Source organism: Ochotona princeps, chromosome 7 (assembly GCF_030435755.1).
Source record: "Ochotona princeps isolate mOchPri1 chromosome 7, mOchPri1.hap1, whole genome shotgun sequence".
NCBI classification, from domain to species: domain Eukaryota; kingdom Metazoa; phylum Chordata; class Mammalia; order Lagomorpha; family Ochotonidae; genus Ochotona; species Ochotona princeps.
Window position 1 is genome coordinate 10567936 of NC_080838.1, and position 21031 is coordinate 10588966.

Here is a 21031-nt window from a genome sequence, read left to right on the forward strand (position 1 = left end):
GGTCTTAATTTGTGCTTTCTCGATTTTTTTTCCTCTTCCTAGTTCCCAACATTCGCTCATTTCACTATTCATTACCACTTCTGTGAGAGAACAAGTGAGATATAAGAGAAGGTGCAATTCAAACCAGTCAATTTCACTCCCTTTTAGCAGCTCTGTTTAGAGTGAACGTGAGAACAACAATTAAAAGTTAACTGGGATCCGAAGTTAAAACTAGTGTTTAAAAGTTAATTCTGAGGTGGGAAGCGGACTTCGATGACACACAGTTTATGGCAAACCTAATACTTGTACTGTACGTGCACACGTTGTAGGTAGGTCAAGTCAAAGAATGTTGGAAAGTCTCCGGCCTCAGCATTCTTCCTACAGATGAAGGAAGACAGCTGTCCAATCCTTGCATGGGTCTCCACATGCTAACTGCTTGAACATGTGGCTGCCACTTGAGCACCTAGCTGCCTACAAACAAAGCACCACGATCTCCCATCTTCATTCTTCCCTGTCCCTTGGGCAGTCATCTCACAAACACACAGCAATATAACTGCAGTAGTTCAAAGGGAAAATAAATGAAAGCAACACCAACAAGATGAGAAGAGGAAGCAGAGGAAAAAAATTTTTCTAACTGAGAAAATGGTCTCAGTAAGCAGACAGAGCCCTACAAGAGTCACAGTTGTAGGCTTCCCACTGGAAAGTCAGGTTTTGAGGCCAGGATAATCTCCTCTTCATACCAGGAACGTCTTGATTGCCACTCAGCATTCAGTGGCCTCATCCACCTTGTGTGGATTAATGTTGAAAACCCAGGTCTCCAAACTCTTTCTGAAAACTAGGCAAGCTGGCCACCCTGGCACAATGCAGTCGCATGGCAAGAATTAGCTGGAACATGGGAGCTTGGATGGGGTGTGAGAACTTCCACTTGCCAGAGTCCCTCTGCTGCCCAGCTGGCTGGCCTTGGCAGACAGGTCTGTTTGCCACCACTGTCATGTGATGAACTGCTCTAGCTTATGAGGCAAGCAAGGCACGGATACTGTAAACCCCAGTGTAATTGGAAGCTGTACCTTTAATCCAGATACACTTAACATTAGGCTCCATCAGCTCTGCTCATAAAAGATCTGCTTTAATTTTAGTCCCCCTTCCATTTGTCTCGGGGTTACGTAACCTCACAGGAGGTCACACAAGTCTCCCAAAAAAGAAATCTGAGCTACCTTTTAAAAATAAAAAAAGAATCATGCATAACAAAGACAAACACCAAACTGAAACTGGCATTTTTTCCCTGACACGAAGCCTCACTCTCCCAGTTACTCTCAAAAAAAAAAAAATCACAATTGTTGAAAAGGAAGAAGAAACTAAGACAGCAAGAAAAGCCATGGCCTGCCCCGAGGACATATGGTATGCTATACTCCCAACATGCTGTCAAGCAAAAACAAAAAGAGAATTAACATCTTACCATCCTCCAGCTCAAGACAAAGATTGTACACAGCCACGGGTCTCTTTGTCCTCTGGCCTTGTCTCTTTGATTGCCTCGGTGGAGCGTTTGGGGGCGATGCTGACAGGCAGACGGGCTCAGGGAATGTGGAATCGGGCGGGGTTCGAAAAATCTGCCACCAAAGCAGAGAGGACACTGTTGACATGATGAGAAACCTGCGTACTGCTACACAACCCAGCAACAAACAACATCTGATTTGGAGTTCAATCAAGACCAACCTGAGCCAAAAATCATTCATTCCTTCACGTTTGGAGAATGGGTCATAAGCTTTTCATTTATGTTTTTAGATTATGATTTCAAATCAAAATTTCTCATGCAAATTAAGAAAAAGCCATACCAAGTCATTGTATTTCCGACATTTCATTCCAAAACTAAGTGAGCATTATTATTTTTACTAGGTACAGATCACGTCACAGCTCTTCATCCCCAGTGAAGTAGCCAGAGATTAAGCACAAATATCCCATTAAATTTCAGAGGGGTTTATTTATGCCAAATATGCTGGTCTCAATTTTCTTTTCCAAACTACATAAACAGAAACATACGACTGCAAATATTTTCACACGTTTAAAAATAGCCTATGTTCACAAAATTACCTATCCAGATTCCCATCTACACTTTTTTCATTAAAATGCTTTGCAGATTTTATCAGTTCATATTACCCTCTGACTACCCTTGGTAAGTTCTCCTTCCCTTTGAGGAAACTGGACTAGGAGTCCTGCATGTAACTAAAAGGCCATTTAATGCCAATAATTAAAAGGTGTTGTTTCTTTGCTAACCTTTTTTCTTTTTCTGTTGAAAAAAAAAAAGCTACTTGCACTATGGAAAGAAAAATGAAAAACTTCATACAAAGGTTGATTGGCCATGGCTGCCAAGCCCTCAGCTCAGAGCCTGCCCTCCCAACTACTTGAGATCCTGAGCCCTGAATAAAACTATAAAATAAAATAAGGTGGAGGCATCAACCCAAAACATTCTGTGTTCCTCAGGTAGAAGCCGAAAAGAGAGCCAACTAGCATTAAACAAAACGCACATCTAAAATACACCAAAAAAAGGCAGTGCCTGTACATCTCACTATTGTAAGGAAATTATTATTTATTCACTGAAATAAAAACAGGCACCTGACCTGTGATACAACTTGGAGTATCACTTACAGAAGAGTATCACATTTAATAATCAACAATGATGTTGGCGTCTTAATTGCACGATCTAAAAGTTCTCACCTAGAAACTATTATATACCAATAAAAACAAGCAATTTCAACAGAGCATTTGCTTTATAGTACCATACTGCCCCCTCATGTGTAAATGTAATAAAAAAAAATCTAGATTACTGAGGACAAATATTTGCAAGTGCAAGTAGCACATTTCCACAGTCTCTGCTCCAACAGCGCACTCCGGCAAACAGCAAATGACATATCTGCCTTCAAAGGCCGCTGCCGCCTACACTTTTGTCCACAGCTGGATTTGCTGCCATCTGCCATTGCTCTAACTGAGGACTGTCGTGGAGTGGTGGGACAAGGGGAGCAATTTAGCTGAGGATACTGACAGAGGAAGAGAGAAGAAAAGATGGAAAATGTGAATCCCACAGAAGCAAGATGGCACACTATGAACAGCTCCTTGCCTTATGGCTGATTCTTACAAATATGGCAGGTATTTCCAGAATAGGAGGCTCAATTATATGCACTGCAACCAAAGCATCAAAAAGCAATGGAAGACACATTAGTTGGGATTCGGCACCAGACAGCATACCCAGCAAATCCTCCTGAAACGACGTAAACACTGAAAATGACTTCTCTTCCTCCACAGTGGGTACTGGGTAAGGGTGTGGGGAGTGGGATGTGGAGGCAGACCACCAAGTCAACCAGGACCCACAAGTGGGACTTGAGGCTACTGATCTGAGACCTTCCCAAAACCTCAGTCCAGATCCTCAAGCTGAGCCCAAATGAAACAGTTAAAGCATTGTTAAGCTCAGGTCAGCTTATCTGGCAATGGGACTGGCTCTCAAGTTTTGTTTGATTTGACTTATATCTAAAATCACCTCAGGCAATTCTTTTTAGCAGGGAAGGTTAGCAAACACTACTTTCCATGCCTCCTCCACAACATTTTACACCTGTCTCAGATGGACGAAAGTCAAAGTCAACACATGGAACATACTGGCAGTGGACACAAAGAAACTGATTCCTTTTCAAGTACTAAAGTTTCAGAGATTCCAAAACATGTGCACTCCTTGACAAGATGTACATTGTAGCAGGATTTCAAGGAGTTCAACTCCGTCCAGATTAGTGAAGGTAGGAAAGCACAGAAGCAAACCTGAAACAGTGCTACCTTGCTCCAAAGTTTTACCAGCTCTGGAACCTTTCATGTATTTCTCACAAGTTTACCTACAATTCTCATATACATAAACAGGGTTGTGATGCTTGCGTCTCAAGTTATTCTAGGGATTAAAAGAGATAATGCATATAAAAACCTCAACAGAGGGCTTGGCACTTAGTAACCAGAAATAAATGGTAGCCACTTGTTTCTGTAATACAATCATACACTCATAAGGTAAATACTGATCCAAATGAAATAGCTGACCTGCTAACCTCCCGAGATCTTAAACAGTCAAGTCAGCGCTTTCAGCAAAGTTACTCTGAAGTGTCCTGAAAAAGGACACTGCGCAATGTGCTTAAAGGAAGGTAACAAAGAGAACACACTTCAAAATTCTCAAGTAATCTAGACTCAGACCATCATGTGTTTGTGTCTGCACCGTGGTACTGAAATTTCAGATTTAAATGACTTTGTAGCTCATTTACCACCCTGAACACTAAACAAATGCCTGCCTACTATGCGACAGGCTTTCTCAAAAGCACACCAATGTTCTCAGGAACCTTTGCATTCAGTATTTCTCAGTGTTTTGTAAGTGAGAAAAGGTCAGAAACAAGTATGTGGAATCCTTTTTCTGTCCAGTCACAGGGCATACAAAATTAACCACTTAAAATTAGCTTTCCATATTTATTGATTTTGAGTCCATCAAATGATTTCATGAGCCTTATATGGCATAAGGGCTAGGCATTCCCTACTCCTGATTAAAAAAAAAAATAGTAGTCTTCGCAATGTAAAAACAGCCTCTGACCTTTCACTTCTGATGCCAAAGCTTCCATACCACATTCTACTACCAACAAATACATTTCTACTATCTGCTGGGAAAGAGTAAACATGTACATCAACTATCATTGCCTAACATGTGTCTTCCAGTAACTAACAGCAATTCTAACACCTCTTTCCTCTGCCTCCACACTCCATCCTGCTTTTAAGCTACAAAATTATTCTATTATGCTTCTCTCTGAAACATCAGGGATGATCTTAAAGAATACTTCTTTAAGATGTAGAGGAAGATCAAACAGTGAAACGAATATTCTGACCTGTTTTTTGAAAATATCTGACCTGTTGGCAAACTGATTCTAGAAATTGCAATTTAGCTTCTCATGCGCCACCTTGTCAAGATAAGACATTACTGATTTTTCAGTTCTGCAACCACCACAAGGAGGCTAATAATAGCTTCTCTTATTCCTCAGGTCTCTTTTCAAGGTCTTTCAACTTCCCCAGCCTATCTAACACTACACTAGTACTACACAATACCTTTTCCAAACTCAGACGAACTCATCTTAAGCAATACTCAGAATCTAGTGATGAAGTCTACTCATCATGTTCTCTTCCAGGATAAAAATTTCTCCATTGCACCTACATATTTGCAACAGAAGAAAAACTCAAATCCAGAGTACCCAATGACAAAAAGCACAGCTCCACACGCCATCAGGTGAAGCAGTGCTTCCTTATTCAGGCCCCCTGAGAGTGCCAGCACAAACAGAAGTCTGGCACCACAGCTTGAAGTCACAGGTTCCTCAGACGCAACAAAGCAAATGTTGATGCCCATGGGACTCAGCCATATGCAGAAACCTGAGTCCTCACGCTCTGCTGCCACGAGTCACACGTAAAAGCCACTGCACCTCCTCTGCCACAACAACTTTAAAGCAACACAATCTGAAAACTGTGCTTTAGTATTCAAATCAAACCTGTAGCATCCACCAAATTAATACAGAGCATGAGTAAGGAATTAGAGGGATGCAATACTTTTAAAGATGGTTTTAAAGAAGAGGTCACTGGTCTTCCTGGTCACAGGAAGACGCCTCTATGATCCCACCACAGTTATGCCTAACGGGTCCTTGCAAAGGCTCAACTTCCAACCAGTAGCAGGACTCTCACGTATATGTCAGGGTCCTCCTGTTCTACTGGCTCCACAGCCACCCACTTATATGAATCCCTATTTATCTTCTATCCTCTTTGTTGACACTTTATCTCACAGGTGCACTTCGATTCATCAACAGAAGTTTGCACATATTTATGGGTAAACATCTAACATAGTAAAGAGGGATAGAAATGAATTATTAGATTTTCTCTCTAAAACAGCATGATTACAAAATGGCCAAATATTTGTTTCAGTTTCCGGGTCTGTGGTGTTTACACAAACACTCATGATCATAAGGTGACTAAGGTGCCTCCAAAGTGACCTGAATTTCCACCCACACCTACACACACTTCAGAGGTTAGAAACCATGTGAACAGTACACAAAGAGGGATGAAAACTTCCCCAGCCGTCCTTGAATCAGCAGCACTCCATGACTAAATACAGTTCTTTTCCACAACAGTGAACTACAACGGACAAATCAGACTGACAGTGAAATACCAGTTGGGTTCAGGCTTAAGGCTGGAAATCGTCGAAGGTTTCAGTTGGTTCTGGTTCATTAAAATTCAGAACCTCAGAGCTGGAAAGCATCCTGGTTATCCCTGAGGCCAACCCCGTTATTTCACAGTTGAGCAAACTGAGGCTCCTGTGGTTAAAGATTTGCTCTTATCCCCCCTCATCAGGAGCAGACTCAGATGACTCCCAAGCCAGGGCCTCCGAGCCAGCTGCTATTATCCATCTTGCTGGCTCTCACCTCTCCCCTCCAACAGAGCATTCTTTTAGCATGTACAGTGGTCTTAAATATCATTGGATCTCACAGCTTTAGAATCATCCAACCAACCAAATCAAATCAAAAATAGAAAAATAGGGCCCGGCGGCGTGGCCTAGCAGCTAAAGTCTTCACCTTCAACGCACCCGGGATCCCATATGGGCACCGGTTCTAATCCCGGCAGCTCACTTCCCATTCAGCTCCCTGCTTGTGGCCTGGGAAAGCAGTCGAGGACGGCCCAAGGCTTTGGGACCCTGCACCTGTGTGGGAGACCCAGAAGAGGTTCCTGGTTCCCGGCTTCGGATCGGCGCAGCACTGGCCGTTGCGGCTCACTTGGGGAGTAAATCATCGGACGAAAGATATTCCTCTTTGTCTCTCCTCCTCTGTATATCTGACTTTGTAATAAAATAAATAAATCTTAAAATATATATATATGTATAGTATCTGGGGTGGGGGAGAATTACATCTTTGAACAATCAATTACAACTACTTGCACAACATTTACACTATAATCAGTATTGCTAAGTCCTCCAGAGATTAAGTATATGGAAGATGTGCATGGATTCTATACAAACACCAGGTGGACAAGAGCAGGTACAGATATTGGTGTCACTGAGGTCCTGGTATCCAAAGGTACCGAGGCATACAACTATGTTTCCTATTCAAGGAAGATTCTGCTCAAGTGTTGCAGTTTTGAGGGTAGAAGTACGGACTAAGGCACTGTGGGTTAAGCTGCTGCTTGGGACACCTACATCCTATTTCAGAGTGCCTCATTCAAGGTCCAGAACCTCTGCTTTCAATCCAGCTTCTGGCTAATGCACCTGGGAAGGCAGTGGAAGACAACCCAAATACCTCTGCCATCCACATGAGACACCGACATGGAAATGGGATCAAGCAGTTGTTGGGGAACTCCAGCAACTTCTTACAAGAGAACTGTTATAAATGACAGGCTTTCTGTCTGTCTCCCGTATGCACTCCAGCCATGATATCATCAGCCATGATGTGATGTGGCCATGGGAGCCTCATTTGAGCCAGCAACATGCTCTTGAACTTCCAGAATATGAGTGAAAAAAACTTCAGTTCCTCATAAATATTGAATCTCAGACATCTCATTCCAGGAACAGAAAGCCAACAGAGCAGGATAGGGAATACACAGGCAGCGGGTGGTTAAATGCCTGTAAAATCACTTATGCCTTGTCAAAGCAACCATATGCAGAACCTGAAATTCAAGAAGTCTACAGCAGGCTGATTTTTATGTTGATAAGTTTGTACTGCCCATAAATGATGCTACAAACAACCAAATGGCCTCAGGCAGAAAAAAAACCCTGGTTCCCATCCCTGTAATGGTGGAACATATTCCCACAACTATGTACTTCTTAACCACAGGTGTGTTCAGTGTCCTGCTTCTCCCTGTCTTCAACAAAGACATGATTTCGAAAACATGCTGGGGAAATGGTACTAACATTTTTTTTACATGATATAACTTTCTCCCAATCTGTACTCATAAAAGGTGAACTTCTCCTGATTATGCCAAGGCAACATCACTCTCAGATTCACGGTGGGAACATAAATTTCCACGTATAAAACATTGTTGTCTGATTCACAAATCTTTAAAAACACTCCAGCTGCAGTTTTTACCAATTTTCACCTGCACACATTTGAGAAAACATAGCTCACAGTTTCCAAAATCAGAAGAAAAAACTTTCCCAAACACAGATGTAACTTTTGACTTTCATAATTCCAATATCCACTCATACTCCTCACTAAGTAAAGGCCAGTACCTGACTAGAATTTGTTTTAATGCTTCACAGTTTGCTTACAGGCAAACTGAAAGTCTGCATTTCAGCAATAGAAGCCTACAATAGTACTCATGAAATGCACTCCACATCAGATGTCAAGCACACTCCCACCCCCCAAGGACCCTTTTTCTCTCTTCTTCCTCCTTCTGCCTTGGTTACAACTTCTTTTCAGATCCATTTTCTTTTGTTCTGCCCCTAGCCCCAACCTTCTGCTTTCTGGGCCTCAAGTTTCCCAAGGCAATACTTGGTCCCAAAGGCAGTCCAGAATGGCCACCTTGCACAATCCCTAAGGAGACTCCCCACACCATGGGCTAGTGTACAGTCAAATAATAAAGGATCTTTTCCCAAGGATCACCTATGAAATTCACAAGATTCTCAAGGTTATTTTCTGGCTTTTTTGGGGGGGTTGGGGAATACAGGTCATAGCTCCTAGTCAACTGAGTAGGCCAGAAAAACTATTCCTCTAAAATAACAAAGTCATGGATCTATCAATTCACCAAAAGGAAATGTGCGAATTTTCATCATGGTGTAGAAACTACTTCTTGAAAATCTATTTGTATGTATATACATTTTCATCAGAAGCACTGGACTCTTTTTCCAAGTATGCATGCCTGCAGTCATGGCTTATGTGTGTGATAGTGCAAGACATTTTCCCTTCATATTAGACCTAATAAAAAATAAAAATAAAATGCCTCAAGCAAAACCAGGTGGTCAATAGCAGTGCTTTATGAGTGGCTACACAGGGATGGTTTATTATCATAATCCACATTTATTCACTGCTCCTTAAATATAGAGAAAAGCTGGTTTGTTTTTAGAGATAAAATTGTTTTTCCAAACTACAACTTATTCACATTGGAAAGTGATAGCATACATTACCTTCCTCTTCAGAAATGTTGGTAAACATCCAAAAAAGCTTTCTGAAAATATAAAAAATCATCCATAATCCAACAAACATGTTTCTATCAAAACTTCGTTGATTGTTCTGCAAGGTCTCCCCTGCCCTGCCTTATCTGAAACATGACAACAGTTAATACATTCAATAAAACCATATATGGACCTCGGACCCTTAGAAGTGCCTATTGTCAAAAGTGCCTATTACACAAAAAATGTCATCTCTGCCGGCAGCTCCACTTCCTCTCTATCTCTCCTCCTCTCAGTATATCTGACTTTGTAATGAAAATAAAATAAATCTTTAAAAAAAAAAAGAATAAGTTTTAGAGTAACGCTCAATTTCTAAACAAATTAGAACACAGCAAATTTTACCTTCCAATCCAATCCTTTGTAACCAGGATTTAGAAAGCATTCAAGAACAGCCTCAATACCTCCTGACTGCAAAATGCTGATCACAAAGAGAAAACCTGGCAGGCACCATGTGTGACAGTTTGAAAACAAGGCCATAAAGTCTGTCAGAGCTGTGGCAGAGCTCTCCTCCACTGTCATGGCATAGCCCCAGGCTCCAGGTTAACCCAGCCCAGGCACCAGATATGAGCACATAAGTCCCCAAACAACTCTAGCCTACTGCCATTCCAGACTTCCCAGCTGAGGCCCCACACATTACAGAACAGACACAAGCCAACCCTACCTTAATCTCTTTGAAGCCTGCATAATCATGAAAATAACAAAACTGTCAGGTTTTTCGGCTACATTATGAAAAATAACCAAAATGTCACCTTACCAAGTAATCTGTAATTTCACCAACAATACAACAAACTGATACTGTGCACCTGCCTTCTAATGTGATGTGCACAGAACAATCAACATCATGTATGTTTTCCCAAAAATACAAGGCATGACTATAATCATGAAGAATCAAATCAAACATCAATTTACAAAACAACTGTGCAGTACACTTCAAAAGTGCTATGACACGAAAGGCAAAGAGAAACTATTCTAAAAGCCAATGTGGGTGTTTATTCAATTCCCAGCTGCTCTACTTCTGATCCAGTTCCCTGCTATTGCACCTGCAAAATCAGCGGAGTATGCTCCAATCCTTGTACCCCTACACTTGGAAGGCAGACCTGAAAGAAGCTTCTGCTACTGGCTTCAGCTTGGAACAGCTCCAACTGTTGTGGCCACTTGGGGAATAAATCAGTAAATAGAAACACTCTCTCTCACACACACACACACCACACATTTGTTCTCTATCTTCTGCTCTATCTCTGCCTTTCAAATAAATAACAATCTTAAGTAAAAAAGGAGATTACAGAGTCATGACAATGATTAAACACGAGCCTACTGGACCCAAGGTTGAGGAGATTTTTTCTGCGGAAAATACCAACCGACACCAGGTGACGTCTAAGTATGAATATAGACTTCCCATTGCAACAGAGCTTCTCAAGCATTTACACACAGGCAAACAACCTGAAATATTATTTAAAATTCAGGTTCCGGCTCATGAGGCTTAGAATAGAGTCCAAGAGTTTCTATTTCTTTGAATGGCTTATTTTTAACTTCCAAATCATTTTTTAACAGATTCAACATACTTTGAATAAAATTTTAAGAGCATAATATCTATCCCCTTCCTCCCATTTCTGAAGATTGCTAATGTAGGGTCCAGATGTAATGATATCCTGTCAGTGTCAAGAGTTCTGAGATGGTTTGTGTTTTTAGGAGACGCCTTTTCAGTTACCTAGAGACGAAGAGCCACGTTGTAAGGGAATCTGGACTCTGATGATGCAAAATACAAGCTGTAACAGGGTCATATTTCACAGAATGTACGGTACTCAGATATTCATTGTATCACTACTGCAATATTTCTGTAACTCAAATTTTTCACAGGAAATTTATCTAAAATGTATGTAAAAATACCTTTCAGTTATTGTTCTGATAGAAATGACACAGAGGAGCAAACAAGCAGAAGATTACAAACAAGCACACAGTCCTAATAAACGTAAAGACCCCAAAAATCCTGAAGTTAAGTAATAATCACCTTTGATAATGAAATACATCAAGACCCTGGAAGAGCAGCTTAATTTCCCTTGGTCTCAGCTCCCAGGTTCAGCTTTGCTATGGCATCTGTTAGCCCAGCTAACCTCTGGCATCTCAAACATCACAGCATTAACCAAGGTTCACCGAGCAGTCACCACATGCTCACAAACTTCAGAAGGATAGCCCCTCCACTCTCATGGCAGAATGAAGGTGGAATGCAATCGTGTCTAAGAAAAACCATATTCTCATGACAGCCACCAAACAATGGGTACCCATGAAGTTTTAGTCAATCATAGGGAATGTCATTTCAAAAACTGAAAACATTCAGCAATTAGGCCACATATTCCCTCTAAGGAACAGCAGTGTGCTTTATTTACATCCCCAAAATGAAGGTTTCCAGAACGCCAACTTCAAAATGATCTGAATGAAGTCCCATGTGCTTCCTACACATGAAGGCCCAGGAGGAAAGTCAGCTCAAAGACCCAAACATGTTTTTGAAGCTAAGCCTAAATGCAGCAACAACAGCAAAAAGAATGCACGTGAAAATATGTCAATGAACAGGAATGAAAGCCGTGGAGGTTTTCTACAACCACAGAGATCCCATTTCGCGGTTCGCTCCTCAGTTGATGGGGTGTAATCCCCTAGAAAGACAAAAAAAAAATCACCAGACACTATCCCAGGGTCCCCAGCAAAAAGGGAGCTAACTGATTTGAGCAGAGTTTTAAGGTGGGGAAAATGCCTTTCAAAATGCCACTCCCTGCCTGTCAATTGAAGAAATACTCTGAACTAGAGGATGTTCACATTTCATCAGGATAGCTTTGTACTCTATGAGTGGAACATTCCATACTGGAGTGTGATGATTCAAGTCCCAGCTGGCTTTCTGATTCCAGCCTCCTGCTAAAGTATACCAAGAAGCAACAAATGATTGCTTCAGCACTTGGGCCCCTGCCATCCATGCAGGAGACCCAAAACGGAGTTGTAGGTTCCTAGCTTCAGGCAGGCCCTGTCCCAGTTGTTGCAGTCATTGGAGGGATGAATCACGACACAGAGCATTCAAGTTCATTTTCTAGCACACTTTCTCTCTCATCTTCCTCTCCCCTCCCTCCCTCCTCTTTGCATTAAAAAAAAAAAAAAGAGTGACAAAGGTGGGTGCCATGAAAGAACCACATGGAACACTCCTTGTGAGGCCCAGTCCTAGATGGAGATTTAAGACTGAGTAACTTGTCAAAATAAAGAAAAATAAATAAGTAAGTAAGTAAGTAAATAAATAAATAAAAGGGGAAAAGACTGAGTAAAACTCTCACACTGAAAAGACACTGTGTGGTACAAGAAAAGCAGTGGGGTGGGGCGTGGATAGAATGAGCGTGGAAAGAAGGTGGGTATTTCCAAAGTCATTCCATGGAAGGAACCAGAAAGATATTCTGAAGGCCACAGCAACAATTCTTACCCAATTCTTACATGGAAGAGAGAATCAATTTGACCCCATAGGTTAGTCCAGGCCCACAGGGTAATCTATATGAAAGCCCCCCACACACACACTTTCTCTCTGAGATGTATTTATTTTTATTTGAAAGGCAGTTACAACAGAAGGAGAGGTGGGAGATTCTCCATCCGCTGGTTCATTCCCCAAATAGGCACAATGGCAATAGTTGGGCTGGTCCGAACTTGGGAGCCTGATTCCAGTCTACCACATGGACGCAGAGTCCAGGCACTTGCAGGGCCATCCTCTGCTGCTTTTTCAAGTGCATTAGAAGGAGTTGGATAGGAATCAGAGCTACTGGAGCTTGTACAAGTACTTACATGGGATGCAGCAATGCAGGCCGAGGCTAGCCTGCTATCCCATGGCACTGGGCTCTGCATGAAAGCATCTCAATCTTACTAGTGGCCATTTTCAATCAAACAGTCTTTGTTGCAGAGCACTGTCCTAGAAGTTGTAAGGGTTGGATACTGTCCCTGGTCTTGTCCTGCTGTGTTAGTTGCAGCAGCTCATGACCCATGTGATCATGAAGATGACAAATGTCACCAGACACTGCCCAATAATCCTTTGGAACAAAGGCTGATCGAAGCTGAGATCAGCACTGACACCACCACTGTAACCCAAAAGAGATATCTAGCAGTGTGGACACCAAGTCAGACTGGGCAGCAGTGGCTTTGCTGTCATCAGTGGATGACACCAAACCAGGTACTGAATCATTTCCTAAGCAAGTGGTGCATCCAAGAAGTTTTCAACAGAATGCAAAATGAAGACAAGATGCCTCACAGTTCCTAGGAATGTTTTATAAAAGCAACTGCAGAGAGCAGTCTGGAGATCACATGGTTCCACAGCAGTAAGGGACAAGTCATTCGGGATAGCAAGGCCAGAGTGAGGCCACTGAGCGTCTCGTCTGACAGAGATTTCAGACTGATCAGTAGTACCACTAGGTCCAACAAGAGAACCCCTGGGCAATTCCAGTGTCTCCACCAACTGTGACCATAAAGGCAGAAATTTCAAAATAAAGTCCACTGAGACTTGGAATGACATTCAGACGCCACAGACCCAATGCTCAAACTCTAAAAACACTAAGACGTGCCAGGGGGACTAACTCTGTACTGGATTCCACAGTCTGAGAACATGTAACAGTATGTGTCAGATGAATATGAGAGACAGGTGGAACCCTTCTGAATTACTGAAGTTACATCCCTGCTGGGCAGTCTAATTTGGGAGATGGTGAGCTCTGGATCACTCCAGTTTCACAAAGCAACACTGAAAGCTTCCCAGATTCACATACGCTGCATGCAGGGCTGCACTGGCTGGCGACGAAACGGCAAGCAGGAAAATGCATACCCATTTCCCATATACTCCTGAGTGATTCCTCTTGCTAACACTAGTGCTACCAAGTTTACCAGTCACCCTAAGCAGCACAGATGAATCACTCCTCACCCCATCACACCTTACACTAGGCCGTCTCACTGATCACACTCCTGTAGGATGGTATTAACATGCCAAGGGGATTTTTAGGGCTCACCTGCAGTAAATAACCACATCTTAGTAATGCATGTTTTCTGGTTTTCTTTCCAAAGAGTATCTCAGATAACCCCTAGTGCACAAAACCTGCTATAATCTAAAACCTCACCATAAACACATCCTTTATAAATAAAATCACCATCATGTGGTCTCTTGCACACCAACCCTTCCTTCTTCTGGAGACATGGAAGAAGATTTCTACCCAAGATGATTATGGCTCCTTTTCTTGTAACTTACAAAGACTCACAGCACTTATAGGCATAGTAATTTTATTATCCTACACCTTCTATGCAAAAAATAAACAAGCCAAGAAAAAGTTTAGAAGAAGGCCCGAATGTTCTGCTCCTATGTATACGTGCTGGGAAGGCTGAGGATGAACAGGGCAGGGAAGGCAGGCATTTTGGCAGGTAATTAGGACCCTCAAAATGCTATTCAAGCAGTGAGAACAATATGAGAGGAAGATAACCAGTGACCTGCCAGATCCTACACCGTATTTTCATTTTCAGAACAAGGACTATTGCTTAAACACACAACCTTCAAAAATATTCCCTTTTCTGGGACAGGTGCCTGGAATAGTGGGTAAGATATAGCTTTGGATGCCCACATCTCATACCAGAGTGCATGGATAAGAGTCCTGGCTCGGCTCCCCATTCTAGCTCCTTGGCAATATATATTCTAGCATGCAGCAGGTAACGGTTTCCATCCATATAGGAGAGTCACACTGAGTTCATCACTCCAGGATTCAAACTCAGCGCTGATCAGGTTATTGAAGGCATTTGATGAGAGAACCAGCAGATATGAGATCCCTTGTCTCTCAAATAAATAGGTTTTTTAAAAGGGCCCAGTGCAGTAGCATAGTAGCTAAAATCCTCACCTCACATGTGACAGGATCCCATATGGGCATTAGTTCTAATCCCAGCAGCCCTGCTTCCCATTCAGCTTCCTGCTTCTGGCCTGGGAAAGCAGTCGAGGATGGTCCAAAGCTTTAGGATCCTGCACCCATGCGAGAGACCTGGAGGAAGTTGCTGGCTCCTGGCTTTGGATCGGCACAGCTCCGACCTTTGTGGTCACTTGGGGAGTGAATCAGCGGATGGAAGATCTTCCTCTCTGTCTCTCCTCCTCTCTGTACATCTGCCTTTCCAATAAAAATAAACAAATCTTAAAAAAATGATTAGGTTCTTTTGCTTTACTAAATATATATATTCTCTTTTCTCCCCCAAGAGGAAAATTCCCTTTTCCTCTAGAAGTCAGGAGGAGAGCAGAAAGCACATCTAGCCCAACAGTGGGATATATATTTGTTTACTTCTGCAAACCAGAACTCTCCACTTACTGCTTCATGCCACACCACGACTCCTCTCCTTACACTCACAATCTGCATATGGCCAAAAGGCTTCACTGGGTTGAGCTGAATACTGGAAATGGCTGGGACAGAGGGACATGGTCCCTCCTGAATGCACTGGGTTCCTTTGTTCTCTCCACACCATGCCTGCTGAAGTCTGGAAAGACCAAGACGCATCACAGCAAAAAGCTAGACCAGCCAGGACTGAGCAGGCAGCTCTCTTCCAGGCCTCTCTGCCTGGGATTCCTCACAGCTTGGCAGTCTCAAGGTAGGTGGACTTCTCACACAGCAGCTGACCTAAGGAGGAGCATTCCAACAGCAAGGACGGGGAAAACCGCTGGCCACTTCCAGACATGGCTAAATATCGCTTCTGCAACATCCCACTGATCAGAGCAAACTCAGAGCGGAGTGTGCCAAGGCCTAGGAGAAGATGCCACAGAACCCCAACTCCTGAAGGCCAGGCTGGAGAATGTGTAGCCACCTTGACTCTACCACACAGACACCCAAATGCTAGGCTTTCCCACAGGATGCTATGGCTACATCTGGGTTTGAACCAAACAACCAGTCCCAAAAAGTAACATCAAGACAAAAATGTCTCCTATGAAACACAATGTGTGACAACGAGACCATAACCCAAACTTATCTCACTGCTGCATCAAGTTTTTGTCACTCAAGTACAAGACAACCACACATTGACTTCACTCATCAGGCAGACAGGCGCTGCAAGAATGGAAGGAGCTCAAACTCACTAGAGCCAGACTTGCTACCACCGTTTTCTCCAGTTAAAACCTGGTATCTGGTCATTTCCAGCATACCACAAACACTGGTCAAACCAACCAACTGTACTTCTACACTCACAGATTTAGAACAATTGTTTCTTTGGTAATATAAATATGGAGTGACTATTTTAGGACAATGAAGGAAATCACAAATAGACCAATTTCTTCCTAAAAATGCCATCAAAGATGACACTGACATATCTACAAAATACTAGAAAATCACTCATTCGAGCCTTTCTTCTAGCCAGCACTGAAGATTCTCCACCCCCACACACACAAAAAAAAACATCTGCCAATAATTATGATTTCACCTAAGGAGGAGGAAAAAAAGGGCAAATTTGCATGCCTATATAAATATATAAGTACATGCCTATATAGATGCTTAATTTCTATACAGGAACATTAATACACAACAGTTCCATATAGAAACACACTTGCACATCTAACTTTTTAACTATTCATCCAAATACCAACTCTCTCTTATGGCATGAGTATTCTAAATATCAGAAGTAAATGAATAAGCACAAAGACTCTACAGCAGCAATGCAACTAACATGTCCCAAGAATATCACAGGGTATTAGCAGGAGGGGGGTTGAATGGGAAGTCTGGTCAGGAGATGGCATAAAATTTTATTTAGTTCAAAATGAGACAGGGTGTCAGGGTCCTGCTGGAGCTCATTCAATTCCAGTGCATTAGTTTTCTAATGCTGCGTAACATACTATCACAAATCCAGTGAGGGTTGGGGGCTGGGGTTGTGGCAGAGCAAGTTAAGCTGGCACATGCAATGCTGGCATCCCATATGAGCACCAGTTAGAGTCCCAGTTGCTCCATTTCCAACCCAATTTCCTGGTAATAAACCTGGGGAAGTAGTGGAAGATGGCCCCAGTATTTAGACTCCTGCTACTCAGATGGGAGACCCAGATGCAGCTCCAGGCACCAGGCTTCATCTTAATTCCTATTGTTACTAGTCATCTGATGAGTAAAGCAGCAGATAGAAGATCAAGGTGTGTCTCCATCCCTGTCTCTCCCTCTGAGACTCTGCCTTGTAAATCAATAAAGAAATCTTAAGAAAAAAAATCTATTGGGTAAAATTAATACAGCACCATTGTTATTTTTTATTTCCATATACAAGAAAGTTATCAATGATATTGGAGTTTGCTTGAGGTACTACTCCAGGCATAGCCCGATCATGTCCCCTCAACTCTTAGGGCTACATTCAAAGCACATGGAAGCCATCATTTGCAGGCAGGATGTAGGATGAATATGCTCCCAGATTCATCCAGGTCAATGAGAGAATACAGTTTCTGCAGCTGTGGATCTGAGTGCTCCAACTGTGGCCTTGGCACTGCCGGCAATGCTCCACCACATGGCTCCCTCTCTGGTCAGTTCCAACAAGGCTGTTTACCCATTCAAGACCAGCAGGAAATTTTCTCCCAAGTCTGCTAAAACAGCATCTTATGTAAGAGATTCCCCTTTTGCCATGTCTGAAAAAAGATTCTGACAGATAGCTTGCATTCAAAGTCCAAGTACAAGCCAAACTTTCTGGGATGCTGAAAAAATTCTCACACACTGAACCTGAACAAGCTCCAAGACACTGGCATGCTGTCTCATTGTGAATTCAGCAATATCTCATAGCACCGACTGACCCAGCTTTCCAATCAGACCTGCACTCATTACACTGCAGCCACACTCTTTAGTATTCCTGGAATACACTAGGCACACTACTGCCTCAGGATCTTCATCAGGCTACAACACCCCCCCCCAAAACATACACAGGAATCACTGGGTTTCACCCAACACTGTATCTGCCACCAAGCTACCTCCACCTGCTCAATGGACTACAGAATGACTCTTCCTAAGGCCAGAGCATAATTTACTTAGCCCTTCTCTCCCACGGATGGCTGTGTGTTCTGATTTTTGCACTAACACACTCTGTTCATCTTCAATAAATCTTTCCATATGACTAAATAACAGACTTCCAGGTTCAAGTACATATAAAACCTTGTGTGACAATGAAGGTTTCAGAAAGCATGAACTGGAGAACGCACAATCTCACCAGCAGTGTGCAAAACCACAGACGTCCTCCCTCACTCACAAAGCTCCTGTTAGGGGAACTTTAACACTTTCTTCTTCCAAGAGGTGTCTGGTTTCTCTTGTATACTCACATTCCACTGCACATTCAGAATACTGCTCTTAAACCTCCACCCTCAACAACCATTTTAAGTGAAACAGTTCTTGAACACACTTGAGGACTGTCCATGTACACAATCAAATAGTATGCAAATAGTATGATATTTTCCCTTCCAGCTGTTTTTCAAGAAGTAGAGGGATACACTGAGGACACTCCTGTCTGGTGGGTCACTCCCCAATGTCCACAACAGTCAGGCAGCAGGGGCCAGAGGCAGAAAGATGGTAACTCAATCGAAGTATCGTACAAGTGCAGGAGGAACCCAGCTGCTTGTGCCATTAGCAGTTGCCTCCCAGGTTCGCATGAACAGGAAGTTGGAGCGAAGATTCAGGGCCCTGGCCCAACCCCAGACACTCTGGGAAATGGGCATCCTAACCTCTGGGACAAATAGCTACCTCCCCCTCAGAGTTTACCTTATTTTGATCTTTTACTTACTTCTAGTCTAGTATTTTCAGCAGGTTAATTAATAAGTACATAATACTCATGTCTTCTATGTTTTAAGCAGGTCAACAGATAAATAAAACATGCAATTATAAACTAACAGTATGCCCCTCCAAATAAAAGTGGGTCCCCAATATAACTGCACACGTTGGGATCCCATATGGTTGCCGGTTCTAATCCCAGTGGCCCTGCTTCCCACCCAGCTCCCTGCTTGTGGCCTGGGAAAGCAGTTGAGGGTGGCCTAAAAGCCTTGGGACCCTGCACCCACATGGGAGACCCAGAAGAGGCTCCAGACTCCTGGCTTCAGATTGGCTCAGCTTCAGCTATTGTGGCCACTTGGGGAGCAAATCAGCAGGTACAAGACCTTTCTCCCCATTTTTCCTCCTCTCTGTATATCTGACTTTTCGATAAAAATAAAATACATCTTAAAAAAAAGAACTTGAGATTTTTCCTTTACTATGCAATGAACAAGTTTGAACAGATTTAACTATTTCAAAATCAAAATAATTCACTGGTAAAAATATGAGCCAAGTGCTTTTGGGGGAGTAGATGGCTGTTCTTTGAAAATTTCTCAATCTTTTTCAGAACCAGTATAACTCATGATTTATCTGTTTTATGTTTCCCAATCACCTCCAAAATGTAAGATGCATTTGTAAGTACAATCTAAAGGAAAGATTTGAACGTCAGTTACAGAGAGGAAGAGGGAAAAGAGGAAAGGGAAGAAATGGAGCGGGGGAGGAGTGAATGATTGCTCTTCCATCTGCTGGCTCACTCCCCAGACACCTTTAATAGTCACCACTGGACCAGGATTAACCAGGAGCCAGGAACTTCATCCAAGTGTCTCACATGCCAACACCATGGGTGGGCGGCTTTAAATGCAATGCCACAACGCTGGCCTTTGCCTTTTTCTAACTCAGTTTCTGCTTTTATATTCTAGTTTTCAATCATTAAATCTGATCCATGAATGAAAAAAGCTTAAATTTCCAAATTACAAGCTTTTTCTCATCTATTATGGCTATTATTCATCATTGAATGTACGATATACATTGTAGAATGAAAGAGGGAGCGTTTACTATTTCTGCCTTTTGCAAATGAGGGCCCTCATTGTACACAGAGGGTTAAGTCATGTCCTGTGATGCTAGCATCGCATATGAATGGCACAGCAATTCAAGCCCCAGCCATTCCACTTCCAATTCAGCTTCCTGTTAATGTACCTGAGAAAGACTCAGAGGACAGACCACTTACTTGGGCTCCGCTTAACCATGCGGGAGATCCAGATGGACTTCTGGCTCCTATCTTCGCCCTGAACCATCCTTAGTCACAGAGACCATTTGAGCAATGACACAGCAAATGCCAATCTCTTTTTCTGTCTCTTTAATGGCTGAGTAGTATTCAACGGAGTACGTGTATCAGTTTCTTCAACCGCTCCTCTCTGGATGGGCATTTGGGCTATTTCCTGTCTTTGCTGTTACAGACTGTGCTGCTGTAGATGTAGGATTACAGATCCCTTTCTCATATGCAATCTTCATTTCCTTTTTATATATTCCTAGGAGCGGGATAGCTGGGTCATATGGCAGGTTGATGTGGAGTTCTCTAAGCACTCTCCAAACTAATTATCTCAGCGGTTGTATTAGCCTACACTCCAACCAGCAACAGTGAGGGAGGGTATCTTTCTCCCGCTCTTATGCTGCCGGAATAACCAATGAATAAACCAACTTTCTTTTTTCAAGATTGAGGATTGTGTGTGTGTGTGTGTGTGTGTGTGTGTGTGTAGCCATAAATATTCAAGCCCTCATCATTGCTCCACCACATTCTAAATGGGAGGCCAAAAGGAAACGGGGTTTTGTCCATCAATGGATGTTTATGTCAAAATTCAGTATCCGAAATACATTATGTCTTCGATATAGTTAATTCTGAGTGACACAGAATTCACACCTGAGGTTTCCTGAAACCCTGTGGACTTCAACAGATTAAGTTGTCTTCCTGACTCTGAAACAATGTCCACTTCTATCATTACAATTGTGCCTGTTCCGTGTCTTCGGTTCTCCCATGTCACATCCACCATTTTCTCTATTTCTTTCCTCTCCC

The 21031-nt window shown here is 42.6% G+C and overlaps 1 protein-coding gene across 1 annotated transcript in view; it reads right to left on the bottom strand.

The window, feature by feature from the left end:
- Nucleotides 1-21031, bottom strand: part of ARHGAP10 (Rho GTPase activating protein 10) — a 333273-nt gene that overhangs the window by 63255 nt on the left and 248987 nt on the right. The window contains exon 19 of the mRNA XM_058666789.1: nt 1436-1586. Within this exon, the coding sequence (XP_058522772.1) occupies nt 1436-1586 (151 nt within the window). The remainder of the gene's footprint in view (nt 1-1435; nt 1587-21031) is intronic.